Source organism: Bactrocera latifrons, unplaced genomic scaffold (genome assembly GCF_001853355.1).
Source record: "Bactrocera latifrons isolate USDA-ARS-PBARC rearing strain unplaced genomic scaffold, ASM185335v1 scaffold_233, whole genome shotgun sequence".
In the NCBI taxonomy this organism is placed as follows: domain Eukaryota; kingdom Metazoa; phylum Arthropoda; class Insecta; order Diptera; family Tephritidae; genus Bactrocera; species Bactrocera latifrons.
The window spans coordinates 421,337-436,028 of record NW_017535886.1 but is presented as its reverse complement, the minus strand read 5'-3'; the positions used below and the strand labels follow the sequence as shown (position 1 = coordinate 436,028).

General features: G+C 34.5%; 1 protein-coding gene across 4 annotated transcripts in view; it reads right to left on the bottom strand.

The window, feature by feature from the left end:
- Positions 1–14,692, bottom strand: part of LOC108968923 (small conductance calcium-activated potassium channel protein) — a 155,665-nt gene that overhangs the window by 34,247 nt on the left and 106,726 nt on the right. For 2 of the 4 annotated variants that reach the window (XM_018933281.1, XM_018933283.1), the window contains one exon: positions 12,112–12,213. The exons of 1 other annotated variant lie outside the window; for it this stretch is intronic. In XM_018933281.1, the coding sequence (XP_018788826.1) occupies positions 12,112–12,213 (102 nt within the window). The remainder of the gene's footprint in view (positions 1–12,111; positions 12,214–14,692) is intronic. One more of the 4 variants, XM_018933280.1, reaches the window with a different exon arrangement.

Sequence of the window (14,692 nt, the reverse complement as noted above, 5' to 3'; positions counted from 1 at the left end):
ATATCTGACTCTTTTAGTTTTAGGACTTACAAACAACCGTTATGTGAACAAAACTATAATACTCTCTTTAGCAACTTTGTTGCGAGAGTATAAAAAAACTTCGGTAGAATTATATGAATTCAACAAACGAATGTGCTAATATTTTGATAACACGTTTAAAGACCCCTAGCAAAGCACTAAAGTTGGATATAAACTATAACTTCGCAAAGGAGATCGCGGTGGCAAGAGGCGCATGTGGGCAAAAGTCTTTGACAAAGTGATTCTGTCCCCGCCCTCTAATAAGTTCAATGAACATACCTCCTAAGCCACTAATGCACCCCTCCCTATGTAATGGTGATGTAAACAAATAAGGAAGAGCTAAGTTCATGTGTAACCGAACCTTTTATACTCTTGCAACTTATAAGAATCAAAGTTAAAGAAATTCCTTCAGGAAATATGGGAGTTGGCTTAGTAATGAGCCGATTTTATCTTTTTTTGAGAGTACATATACATACATACTAACATGCCACGTGCTACAAAAACGTTCTCTGGTTTTCATTAAGGTACTTGACACACAATCACCAATCGTATAAAGTAAAATAAGCCAGATGTTCGAAAATTCTGATAATAGTTATTTAAGTGCTAGGTCAAGTTTCATCCAATTTTGTATAATGTGGGCACAAAGATTCAGTATTGAGAATAAAACACGCCATCTCATTTTCATTGAGCTAACTCACATATGGCCGATATATGCTGCATAAAGTCAGGGAAGTTCGAAATACTTTATGTAGGATATATGGGGGCTCAGGGTCTAACTTCCCTATTCAACCTATTTTTAATGCATAGAGATAATATTATCAGGAGAGGATTTTCTCTGAACTTTAGTTGTATATCCGATACATTCAGCAATATTTTCGGTCAAAAGTCAACTATAGATACTTGAGTGAACATTTGCGTTATTTAGCGGCTTGGACAGGAATAATTAGTGTCCATTTTAGTCCCGTTATATTATTTTATTTAGACAAGAAAAAGAACACTACTTAACATATGCTGTCGAAATCGTTCGGTCCGGTCCCGAGATATGTGATTGAACCTAAAAGTGGGTGGTATCACGGCCATCGTCCAATTTTAAAACGGCTCCCATAAAGCCCTTACATACCATCTCGATTTAAAATTTTATGTCTCTGGTGTATTTACCGGGGTTATCATCCGATTTCATATACTTTCGCACTATCGGTAGTAGTTGTTAGAAGTATTGTCGTAAGCGAATTTGGCCAGTATAGCTGTAGTGGTCTTGGAGATATGTACATTAAACCTATTAGAGATCGTGGCCACGTCCACCTTTTCAAAATTTTTAGCCCACAGTTGCCCCTTACTACTGCGATCCCTTGAAAACTTACGGTGATACAACAACGCCTTCTTCACATATTATATAACACAATTTTATATACCGTTTTATGAATTTCAGGGTGACTTTGTACCGCCTGCATCGGCCAATATGTGATTAGCGTAATAAAATTTAGAGGGCGTGTTTTTCTAATAACGGTGCATCTTTTTGCATAGAATGAATAAAATCAGGTAAAAACTTGTCTTAGAGTCCATATATGGATAGATAGTATATTATGAGGTAATGCACCGCGACCTATTGTCTATTGTGCCCTCTCCTATATCACATGTCCTCCCGGAGAACCAGCAGCCTGAATAGTTCCAGGAGTTTGGCGGGCGCTACTGAGGTGATGTGATCCCTGCTGATGTAAATGGAATCCAGGGCCTTAAGCCTTTTTCTACAGATTGCTGTGCAGTCAAGGATTAGGTGCGCTGGTGTTTCCTGTTCCAGGTCGCAGAACCGGCAGCTGGCACAGGATACTATAGCCATGTTGGGCAGGTGTTTCCTGAGCTTGCAGTGCCCTGTGTAGATCGCGACGAGGAGACGGAATTTTTCATGGGGGAGGTGCCGCCAATGCTGTTCTCTCTCCAATCTCTCCTCCGTGCGGAGCAGCTCCTTAAGAGTGTGGGGTCCTACCGCTAAGTAAAGTTCAGGTCCCAACATCTTTGACGCTATCAAAGATGATGAGAGCCCATATAACTAGCAATCCTTATATAGCTGAAGGTACTTCCCTGGCTTAAATTTCTGCAAGTTGCAAGAGTATGAAATGCTACACCCGAACTTAGCTTTTCCTTACTTGTTTTTGTTTTCCATATTTTTAATCAATTTTCTTTCGCACGCCAAATGATCAGATTTTTTTTTAAAGAGTTAATAGGTTGTGTTTGAAGAGAAAATGCAAAAATATATACTCCAGGAAATGATTCAAAGCTGCTCTTTTATTCCCATCAGCAAAAATTATATTAAAATCATTCTCGAATTAGACATATCTGGCACAACCTGTATCGGAAATCACCATATAGAGTATCTTGGAGGCAGGAGAGGTATCTGCTGAAACACACAAAATTTTGAGGTTACAAAGGTATACTCGAGAACACATTTTCAAGTGATTTCATAAATACATACTATTATTACTCATACGCTGATCGGCTTATTTGACATACGGTTTATTAGAGTGACGAAAAACGTTACAGTAAATCCCGATTAAGTGGCACAGCCATATTTTAAGAGGTAATATTGTTAAAAAAAAACCCCGCTTAACGGGTACTTACGGTACTTTTCTGTTTGTTAACCCTTTCGGGACTACTGGGATAATACATCCCACCAAATTTCTAACTTTCGTATTTTCTTTACTGCGCATGCGATTGCTTATATAATTAGTCCCACAAACAGATTTAAGTGTATATTTTTCATTGTAAACAAAAAGATAGCGGTAAATTTAAGCGCATAGACGCCACATGACAAAGTATTTCGCAATATACGTGAAATTTGATCAGTTGTTTTCACTAATTTGCTGAAATCGGTCGAAATAAAAGCGTGATCAACAAAATTTGCAAAAAAGTGTTCGGTTTGTTACATTTAATTGTTTAGTGGTGTTTTTTGCTATTATAGGGTAAGTTAGAGTTCATTTTATAAAATTGGGACATATTATCCCAATAAGTTTTTTACGTGGGATTACTTGTCCCAATATGCTTTTTAGATGACGAAAAGGTATCTAACTCAGGAGGATATTGAGCGTCGTATGTCTGAAGAGTCAGACTCGGACGTTGATTTTGAGGACTCTGGGAGTGAATATTTGCTTGAGAGTTCCGAARGCACTGAATCTGCATCAGAAACTGACGATAACATCAATGGGGCGGATTAGCCCACAAAAATAAACGACGATATACTGCCAGTTGCCCAGTGGGTAAATGTTGCTGCGGACGATTCTCAGAACTTTAATCCAAAGTATGAAATCCCAACTGAGAGAGACTGCAAAATCCTCTTTGATTTTGCTCACGATTGCACCGAGTTCAAAGTGTTTTCCACGATATTTCCTTACAGTTTGTGCATTCGAATTGCTGAATGTACTAATCAGCGTCTGACAGCTATGAATCGTCGGGCTCAGTCAAAGCGAAATTTAACTGATGCTAATGAAATATTGGTATTTGTGGGCGTTTCATTGATTATGCATTATAATAAGTTGCCATCTCTGAAGGACTATTGGATCAGAAATCCATCGATGGGAAATTCAGTTATAAAAAAGGGTTTTTCACGAGATCGCTTTTTATTATTGTCATCGAAGTTATATTTCAATGACTGCAGTAAGCCCGCCGACAGTTACAGAGATTATTATATCTCCGATGTTGTGCAATGTCTGAAACAAACATTTGCAGCTGCTCGAAGTGAAAGTTCGTTTCAGTCTATTGACGAGTGCATGGTAAAATTCAAAGGCAGATCAAGTATGAAGCAATATATGCCAATGAAACCAATAAAGCGCGGAATCAAAATTTGGATGCGATGTGACTCAAAGACAGGATACGCTTACGATCTTAATCTTTATACTRGTAAGGAAGCAAACGCTGTACAGTCTGTACCTACCACTCTTGGAGAAAAAGTCGTTTTGAAATTGGTTTTTTCAATTTGTGAGAAGGAAGTTTATTTAGCCTTTGACCGCTTTTTTACCTCAATTAAACTGTTAGAAACTATCCCATATCCCGCACTTGGGACATACATGCAAAACAGAAAGAATACACCTAAATTTGTCGGAAAGTTGGCAAGAGGAGAAAGTCAGCTTTAAATCAGCTCTTGTGGCATTTTGGCAGCCCGATGGGTGGATTCAAAAGAAGTCCTCTTAGCTTCGAATTGTCATGAACCATCGCTTGTAGACGTTGAGAGGAAGCAAAAAGACGGATCGAAGAAAAAAATTAAATGCCCTAAATGTATCAGTGACTACAACAAAATTATGGGTGGGGTCGACTTGGCCGACCAAAAGACAACCGTTTAATTTCAATCGCAAATCTCAAAAGTGGTGGAAAAAGGTGTTTTTCAAGCTACTAATGGTTAGCGTCACAAATTCATGGATTGTTTATACTGAACATAAGAAGCAAAAGTTATCACTAAAAGACTTTCTTGTGCCCCTTGCTGAAGCAATGATTTTCGAAGGAAATAAAAGGCGTGACACGATGCCTCGTCAACAGGGAGGAAGAACTCCTAAACGCTCAAAAACTGACAGCCTTAACGTTGGATATCACTTGCCAGTGGAGCAAGAGAAGCGTTGCCGCTGCGTCCGCTGCACTTCACTTGGAATCGAAAAGCGAACTAAAATGATCTGTTCTGGCTGTAACAACGCATTGTGCTACAAATGTTTTGGACCCTTCCACAAATTAAATTAATAGTTACATCACATTATATTAAAATTATCTTAATAATAACTGAAATAAATATGAAATTTCATTACAATATAGCTATTTTTCTAAGATTTTATTTATTTCTCCAATATACAATAGTCGTCAAAAACTCTTATTGGGATTTTTTATCCCACAGTAAATGTTYATTGGGATTATATGTCCCAGGATAAAAGGACGATTTTAGGATTTCTGGGTATGCAGGACATAATTTTTTAGCCCAATCTTTCAGTATGAGCAGAAATTTTTGTTGAGACTATTTCCGGTTTTCAAATAAAACTCCGTCCCGAAAGGGTTAAAGACATTCAAATTAAAAAGCAACAAAGTATAAAAAAAAAGAAAATTTTGCATTAAAGTGCCCAGACACGACACACAAGTGCGGTCGATCGGTATGTGTGCACATGCGAAAATCTTTTATTTTTTACAATCGGTGTGCGCACATGTGTGTCGTGTATGCGCACAAAATCTCATTTCTCTCGTGTCACCACACACACATCGCGGACGAGCAATGGCAAGTGTTATGGGGGAGCCTGCTTTAGAGGCTTCAAAGAACTTTTTTGGGAGGGAAAGAAATATCTGATTCAAGTGAAATTTTTAGGCTTTATAGTTATATATTTAAACATCTTTCACACATCTGTTGGATACGAAATCTTTGATATTCTGCCGTTGGGAAGCAATTTCCCGATGCATCTCGCATGTGCATTTTTCGGACGGCGGGCAGGATGCAGGTCGCAATTTCTATCAGAAGCAAAAATTTTTAAGAGATTCATTTTTTTAATAGCTTATCTTCTAGTTAAACTAAGAAAATTCCAAAAAAAAATGTAAAATTTCCAAAAAAAAAATTTGAAAAAAGTGGTTTTGTCCAAAAGAAATTTTACTTAATGTTTAAAAATATGTTCAAACTTGACTTTCTTAGTTTATTTATTATAGTTTAAATAGAAAATACTTAAATGTCAAAGAGAATAAACTTTGCCCCGTATTCCATACGACGTTTAGTCGGTCACTATTTCCCTTCTAGCTTAAATAATATTTCGAATTCCCATCTATAACTTTGTCGACAGATTCTTACACATTCTTTAAAGAGATTTCAGCGAAAAAAAATCGATTGTTTGAAGCTTCTAAAGCAGGCTACTCCATTAATAAAGATTTCGTATCAGAATTTATTAATCTTATAAAAAATGAATTGGCAATTTGGCAAACGAAAAGTGATGAATAGAAAAATAAAAGTGAGAAAAATAAAAGTGAGAAAAATAAAAGTTGGAATAACTTATTAACGAAATACAAAGAAATAGATAAAAGTGCTACATTAGAAATAAATTCCAAGAAATGTTCCGCTTGCTTGTGGCACATGTTCACTGTGTGAAGAAAGAACGCAAAATGGATTTGTGTGTCGTGTATGAGCGAAACGATTTCACACAGATCGAACGCACATGTGTGTCGTGTATGGGCCCTATTACACGCATTGCAATATGTGATCGAATTGTTTACAAATAACTTTTGTTAACACAGTATTTTAATAAAAACAAGCATTTTAATAAAAAAAAAAGGAAAAGTACTAACTTCGGCTGCACCGAAGCTGTAATACTATAATACTTCCTGCAAATTTTTTGAGGGTACCTCATCACATAAAAGGGATTTCCGTACATGCAATTCGTTTAGTCGAATGTTTCAATAATACTAAATAGATTCAAAATTAAAAGAGTTAGTAGAGAATTAATATTTTATTTTGCCTCCATCAGATTTTATTAAATCGAATATGCGATTTGTCATAATTTCTATTAATTTTATTTTAATATATCTTCATTCATTTTTTTTCAACTCCTTAATTGCCCTCTTCAGTTCAAAAACACTGCTAAATTTTTCGATCATTTTTATAAACGTCTCTTGCCAGAATGCCCTGAAGGTTCGCGATGGGATTTAAATCAGGACTGCTTGCATACGATCAATTCTATATTTTTTTCTTCAAATTAGTGAACAGAATGTCGCGAGACGTGGATAGCCGCGGTATCTTGTTGGAAAATTGGTACATGTTGATGACAGTCCTCGAGAAAAGAGATTAATTCTGCTTCCAACATGTCCGTGTAGATTTCGCTGTTAATTTTTGTTGGAACATAGCATATTCTGGATCTTCCATAATAACAAAAGGTTGCACAAATCATAACACTTCCACCACCAAAGTTTCTGCTCAACTTCGGTTCTTCTTTTGCTTGAGATTTCTCGTCGGAAAAAATTACATCCGTGTTGCCTTTTATCAGTGCCGATGCTTTTGCATGCATTTTATGAACAAAGTTTTGTGTTGCGTTTAAAATTTTCTGGACACGACGTTTTTTAATGGGAAGACCAAATTCCGCTATAATTTATGAAGTGGTAACTTTTCTTCTTGCCAGGACCTTAATTTGACCTCTTTGGCGCTCTGTAATTTTTTTGTTACCTTTGGTTTTTTTTGGTGGCCATAGTTCTTGCCCAATCTTAAATAATTTCTGATAACTTTCTCAGACCTCTGACCACATTACTCATACCATTTTCTTTCTCTTTGTTTGACAAGTAGGGTCCCTTCGGAATGGCTTTAAAGGGTATAAAAAACAAAACATAATAACTTAGATGAAACCAAAACAATCCATGCAATGTCAGTTGCAATATTTTTTCTAAAAAAATACACTTACCTCTTCATTTCATTATAAAATGACTTTTACCACCTTTTCGGCTAAACGAAATGCGCACTGAAATTAACACTTATTATGTCTTTTCACTGATAATTTTTCAAGTTTGATATACATACTAATTACAATTTGGTATGTAGACTAATTAATACAAAGAAATAATCGATTCAGCTCGTCACCCTGATCTGCGACTTATCCTTTTGGGTGAAACAAATATCGTGGCAAACTTTCCATGTTCGGTATACATTAACATAAGGGTGTTAAAGTGGTACATTGGAAAAGTGATGCACAAAATTGAGTGGTAAACACGAATTTATCAATTTCGACATTACTACATATCATTATTAATTGTTCTTTAAGTTTCATAAAGATACCTCACATACAGCAATCATTATAAGGAGTAAAATAAACTATTGTATATGGCGGCTATGGTAATTATCGCAATAGAGGGTGTATTCGCGTTAGTTTTATGTAATGTAAACAAACGTTAAGTGAACAAAACAATTAAACTCTATAGCAACTTCTTGCAATTCTTGGTAGCATTAATTTTTCACACAATATTTGTAGATATTTTATTTTTCTACAACTGGTACATAACTTTTTTTTTACTGGAAATCGAAGTGAACGGTTTTTAAGCTTAAAACATTTTACCACCTCTCCCTTCCTCATCTGTGCCAAATGTGACATCAAAATAATCATTAGCGTTTGGCTATTTTTACGATGAGTGAAATTATTTAACAAAGGAGTTGCATTAAATTTTTTTGCCGAATCACATTTAATTTGCTTCGGTGATATTTTTTTGTTGTGAGCAAGTATTTATTCGATTTCGAGACGATCAATCTCTCATGAGTTCAACCAATTTGGTGTCTCAATCACCGTATTCGCCTACTATTGCTATTCAGCAAACTCAAACGAACACTACGGGAAACCGTTTTCAGTCAACTGAAGACATTTAATGTGAATCGATACATGCCTTGAAGGCTATTCCGGAAATTGACTTTAACAACTGTATCGAGGATTGGAAAAACGTTGGCACAAGTGTATTGTGAAAAACGGCGAATTACTTTGAGGGGGACGAAGAAGAATAAATTAAGAATTTTAAAATTATGAACAAAGCCTTAATATTTTTTGCCGATGTTTTGTTCTGGGCATTACAAGCTTGAGACAAAATGAATATAACCTCTCAGGGTGTAAAAACGGTTCCGCATAAACTTCATAAAAGGGCATAACAAAAGTTAGCATATTTACTAAAAAAAGGGTTGCTTCTTATAAACAATTAGTTCCAAATATATGTATACTTCAATTATATAAAACCACTTATGTTGGTGTATTCTTTTGCCTTTATTCAGTTAAATTAAGAGAGTAGTACACGCTATAAGTATGTTAAAAGCAAAAAATTCTTTATTAAAATGTTGGAATGGGTTAAGTTCGGATAAGCGAACTTTTTATACCCTCGCCACTTGCAAGGTTCGAAGCAAGGGAAGTACTTTCAGGTGTTGGGAGGGCTATGTATCTAACAAACAAGAAATAGCTAAGTTCGGGTGTAAAAAACTTCAGACTCTTGCAAGTCATAGTAATTATAAAACAGCTGAACTTAAATAAATATATAGTATATGTAAACTTTAACTTCGGTAGAGCTGGCCTATCACGAAAAATTAAAGAAGATATATGTGACTGGTAGTCAGATATTTATTTGGTATACCAGCTCCTTGCCAGTTCAAAATACACTTAAAATATATTTTTCTTGTTAATGAATCGTTAAATCGCAAGACTTGTATGTTAAGTAACTAAGATTATGCCTGGAAATCTAATGAAATCTAATCGATTGTATCATGGAGCTTAAAGTAAAACAATGGACTACAATACTAATTTTATCATGCAATAAATATGGTCCTTTTAGCAAAAATAAAAATCTACCACCGAAATGATACTTATCCTAGGACAACCGTAATCTTTAAAAAAAATTTAAGAAACTAGTAACTGCATTACATATAAATAGAGAATTTATATAATAATATATAACTATTTATAGTAAGCAGGTTTAAATGGTGCAAACTAAAAAGTCGGTATCCTGCCGATCCAAAATTAAATGTTATTTGCTTATTATGTCCAATGTAAAACAAACATCATGAAATATTTCTATAATATTTGGAAATTCCTTTTAATTCGCGTGAGTACGAAAATTGGTAATATGTATCTTGGGCATCTCAGGCATTCACTAAGTAAAATTTTATCTTATTGAGTTTATACTCCTGCAACATGTTGCTACAGAAACATTGGTACAGGGATCGCGGTAACAAGGAGTATAAAAAAAATCGATGAAATCGGAAGACAATCCCGCTCTCCCCCCGTGTTAAAAACTACTAAAAGCATAATAGATCAATAGCTAAATACGTCAGAGATTTTAAATTTTATTTCCGATGTGGTATGAGAAGTCTTAATAGGAGCCGGTGTTAAAATTGGGCAATGGGCGTAACGCTGTCCACTTTTTGATGAAATCCCATATCTCGGGACCGACCCGACCGATTTCGACTAAATTTAGATCGTGTCATTCCTCTCACTTCCCTATGTCACAGTGCGAAAATTGGCTAATCGGAATACAACCATGCCTACTACCCATATATCACAAATTTAAATTCCATTCGATTCTTTCACTTTTCAGTACACAATTCAAGAAGCAATTAAGATCACGGAATAAAATACGCACGGAATAGTACGCATAACGCCTTAAGAGTATGCAACCTTATGACCAAAAATTGTCCAAATCCCTAGTATATATAGTTGACTTTTGATCAAAAATAGCGGTCAATGTATGGGATATACAATTAAACCTTCCTTGAATACTTCCCTCAGCCCCATATATCTATTATACAGATTTTCAATCTTACGATGTTTTATACTGCTTAAATTGGCCAATATGTCTAATATCAGCATTTTACACATCCGGCTGACTTTATTTCATATGATTGGTGTTTGTATGTGAGGTATTTTATGAAACCCAGGTTTGTTCAGTATGTGGCATCTAGTATGTTACTCGAGAAAATAGATAAGATCGGGTCAATAGTCAATTGGTGAGAGTTGGGGATATCTCTTACTTATATAATGATTTCGTTTTTCTAACTAATCTTAAATATATAAAATACTTGGGTTCCGATTCTCTGGTTGACGTTTTACAACTGAAGATATTTCCTTGACTTTGAGTCCTGTTAGTTGCAAGAGTACAAAATGTTCGTTTGCACCCAAACTTAGGACTTCTTTACTTGTTTATCTTATTGTCTTCGTTCGATTGTAAATATTTTTCTGAAATTTTCATGTGGATACACAAAATAACAATATCATAATTTAATGAACCAAAATCATTATGCAATGAGCACACATCTCCTCCATAACTATATAGATGTAATACATGAAGAATGGATATAATTTGAACCGAGAAATCCAGTACTGTTCATTTTTAAAATGTAGTATTCCGAGAAAGCTATTACCGCTCTACAGAGGTATTATCAAAAAATTTAAAATTAACTATTCAATCTTCTTCTAAATACGTTTAGTAGATTGAATGATATTAGCATAAGACTATAGTAAGCAGGTGATTATTAACTAAATGGGTGTAATTAGTTCACTATAAATTGTTTAAGTAATTATATAACCATTAATCAGACGTAAAATCACTGCCAGATTTGATTTAATTCGGCTTAAAAGAAACTGTCTGTAAAATTAAAAAAAAAATGTAGTCACCAAAACTATTTAATAATATTTATTTATGTTTGCAAAGGTGTGTCATGCAAACTATGAATATAATATTTGTCGATTTGGTTAAATACCTACTTTGACAATAATTGCCGATAAAAGCTAGAAAATGTTATTTATATCAAGAAAATGTCTTTAATTAATGATTCATGAATTCGAACATATCAGGTTCAGAAATAAACTGATTTGAAAGAGTTGGATACATTGCTTTTGTATTTATAGTTTCATTTTAAAACATGGATAATCAATGTAAAACTGTTGTGTTTTTGTTGCGGAGAACCTCTTAAAGCTAATATTGATTATGGAAGGTATATTTACAAGCAGTGGATTGAAAAATACTCATGAAATACATTGTAAATGAAATGTGTAATACTTAAAAAAAAAAATTTTCCTGCGCTCCCTCACATCATAAAAAGCACCACATTTTTTTAATGGATTTTATTTCAGACTTCAACTTTTTATATATTCCCGTAGTTTTAAAGCAAACAAAGTCGTTTTTACACTTTTAAAGAATTTAGCGACACAAATGTTTTAGCAGACTTAGTCTAACGAATAATAAATTACACATATAGTTGTTATGATGAAACAGTAGCAAACATAACCGATAGAATTGTTTGTTTAATGCTACCGTGTTGATTTTGGAAATATACAATTTGTGTTCCCCAATTCTATTTTATTTATTTTTTGGTTAAGAATGTAAAGTGTGTATTCATCACGAACAGGCGTTTAAGTTTCATCATGTTATAGCAACCTACATATGGACCTGTACTATATGTATATTTATTTATTGTTTAATTAAAATTATAATAGTGCAAGCTGGTGACAAACAATATTATGTATGCCGTATGTGCTAAAACATCAGTTTTGCATGCATGAATTACATAACTACGAGGACAATGATGCTGAGGACGCTGATTGTAACATCTGAAAAGGAATTTAAATTTGCACTCACTCTCACCTGCACTTCCAAAGCATGGTAAGCTATAATAAGACCTAAAAGAATCACAGTCGAAACAGATATTAACGTTTTTAACGCTGTCGAGTAAAATGAAGCCTGAAAAAACAGTAAAAATAGTAATTATTTGCTATTCACACACGTAATTACTTATAACTAATATTTTCGATTATAATATATGCGCATATATAACCATATCTACCTTCAAACTATTTATATGAGTATTATAACTAAGGTATCGAAATTTAACTGCTGAACTTGATTTGTGACGAAAATCTATACCAATTTAAAATTTTAAGGGGTTACATTGGTTTACGGGTTTCAAAACATTGATTTTTATTGTGTTATTAAATTCTACAACACCTCTAGAATATTATCGTAAATTGTCAAGTTGATCCGAGTAATAGTTTCGGAGGTACAGCCTTGAGATCTCTGCAAATATATTATTTTTCCTTCGTTTAATTTCTAAGTTAAGGTTTTAACTAAAATACGTATTTTTTACTTTAGACGATCCTGTAAAGAGTTATGCTGCCAACGCGAGCCCAACTTTTTTCCGAGGGGTCACCGGAAATAGCGTCGCAGTGGCACCACCACATTATCTGATGAGATAAAGATAACCTCTGAGTTTAATTAAGATAACTCATATATACGGCACTTTCGATATAAATCATTTAGACATAGACAGTTGGGTCCTCATATTCGGTATCTGAGGTCCACTTTCGACAAATTTTTGATAGGAGACGATACAAAAAACATTAAAAACAAGGAAATTTATATTGTATTATATGATTAGTATTTATAGTTGCAGTCTGATGTCATCTGTTCACCAAATATAGATATTGGTCAGGAAGTTCATGAGGTATTAAACTTCCCCTAGCAGTGGGCACTGAAACTTATGCTTGAAATTCGGGGACCGATGTTGTATATTTTCGACACTAAACTGCAATACATTATATCCAATGATATAAGTTAACTTAATTTTCAAAAGAAATCTTACATACCTCAGACAAATAATTGTAAGTGCAAAATTGTTTTTATACTCTTGCAACTATTATAGTTTTGTTCTCCTAACGGTTGTAAGTTACACATGTATGTATGTATATATGTGGGAGCAATGCTTGGCGTCCAATAGCAGAAGATATTTGTTTGGGTATTATTCGTTATAACTTAAGAGCTAGTAAGAATGTAATAAAAGGAATGAAGGATTAAAAACAAATGCTAGTGCTGCCTTTAGAAGTTGGGCAAAGCAGTATTTTAGGAATGTCGCGCCGAAGACTAAATTCATAATACCCAACGATTACCCTCCTCCCGCCCAACCGACGCGAGGGGCGCAATCCGCGAACGAGCGGAATTAGCAGAGTCATAAAAGGCAAGGGAGTTTTAAGCGTTGCGATCTTAAGCTGCTCAGCTACAGAAACAAAAATTTCAACTGCCAAAATTAAGAATTAGATTAAAGTTTATAATTTTTAAATGTTACTTGTTAAGAGTAAATAAAATAATTTTTTTAATGGTAAAGAGTGAATCTGTTAGATCAAATGTGCTGGAATGAGAATTGAAATCGTGACATATACGGCGGAATTGTTCGTTTAACTCGAAATTTGTTCTAGATTTATTTTTAAATTTTAAAAGTAAAGGTCTAAAATGCCTGGTAGAGCGAGCGGGAATGTTAAAATTAATATCAGACAAGAGAGATGGGCTACAGACTGACCCATTGATGAGTTTTACTTGATAACAAGGGTTCCATACCACGGAAGCATACTCTAATATAGGCCTCACCAAAGATGTAMAAMGARTTTTTGTGGTAAGCGGATCTCTAAATTCTTTAGACCAGCGCTTAACAAAACCAAGACACCTTTAGCTTTAAAAACCATGGAAGATGTGTGAAGATTAAAATTGAGTTTGGGGTCCATAGTTACTCYCAAGTCAACAAAACTGCATACTTGCTCCAACCTAAAGTTTTGTATTACCTATGAAGTAGGGTCTACAGATCTACGCAAAGAGCACATCGTTTTACATTTTTTAAGGTTCAATGGTATGTCATTTCTAACACACCAAGAAACTAGGTTGTTTAAGTCTGTTTGCAACTGACATCTTTCGCTGTATGAAGTATACGTTTTAAAAAGTTTCACATCGTCAGCAACAAGCAACAGAAGATATGTCATTAATAAATAACAAGAACAGAATTGGTCCAAGATGGCTACCTTGAGGAACGCCTGAAGGGACATTGATTATGTCGGAAAGAGTATCGTTAAATATGACTTGTTGAATTTTATTACTAAGATAAGAAGCAACCCATTTTAGAAATACTGGTTGAAAACCAAGCAGATCAAGTTTATTCAAAAGAATTGTATGGTTTACTTTTTCAAAAGCTTTACTAAAATCTGTGTATATAACATCAGTATTCTTATTCTCCCTAAAACCCGTTGATACATGTGATACAAATTCAAGCAAATTAGTTATTGTTGGACGCAAATCGACAAATTCACTGTGTATAGAACTCGCCAGAAAGCTTGGAATCACCATGCCATCACTACGGCAGAGAGAAGTATTTCCTACCTGGCAGATAAAACATATATCG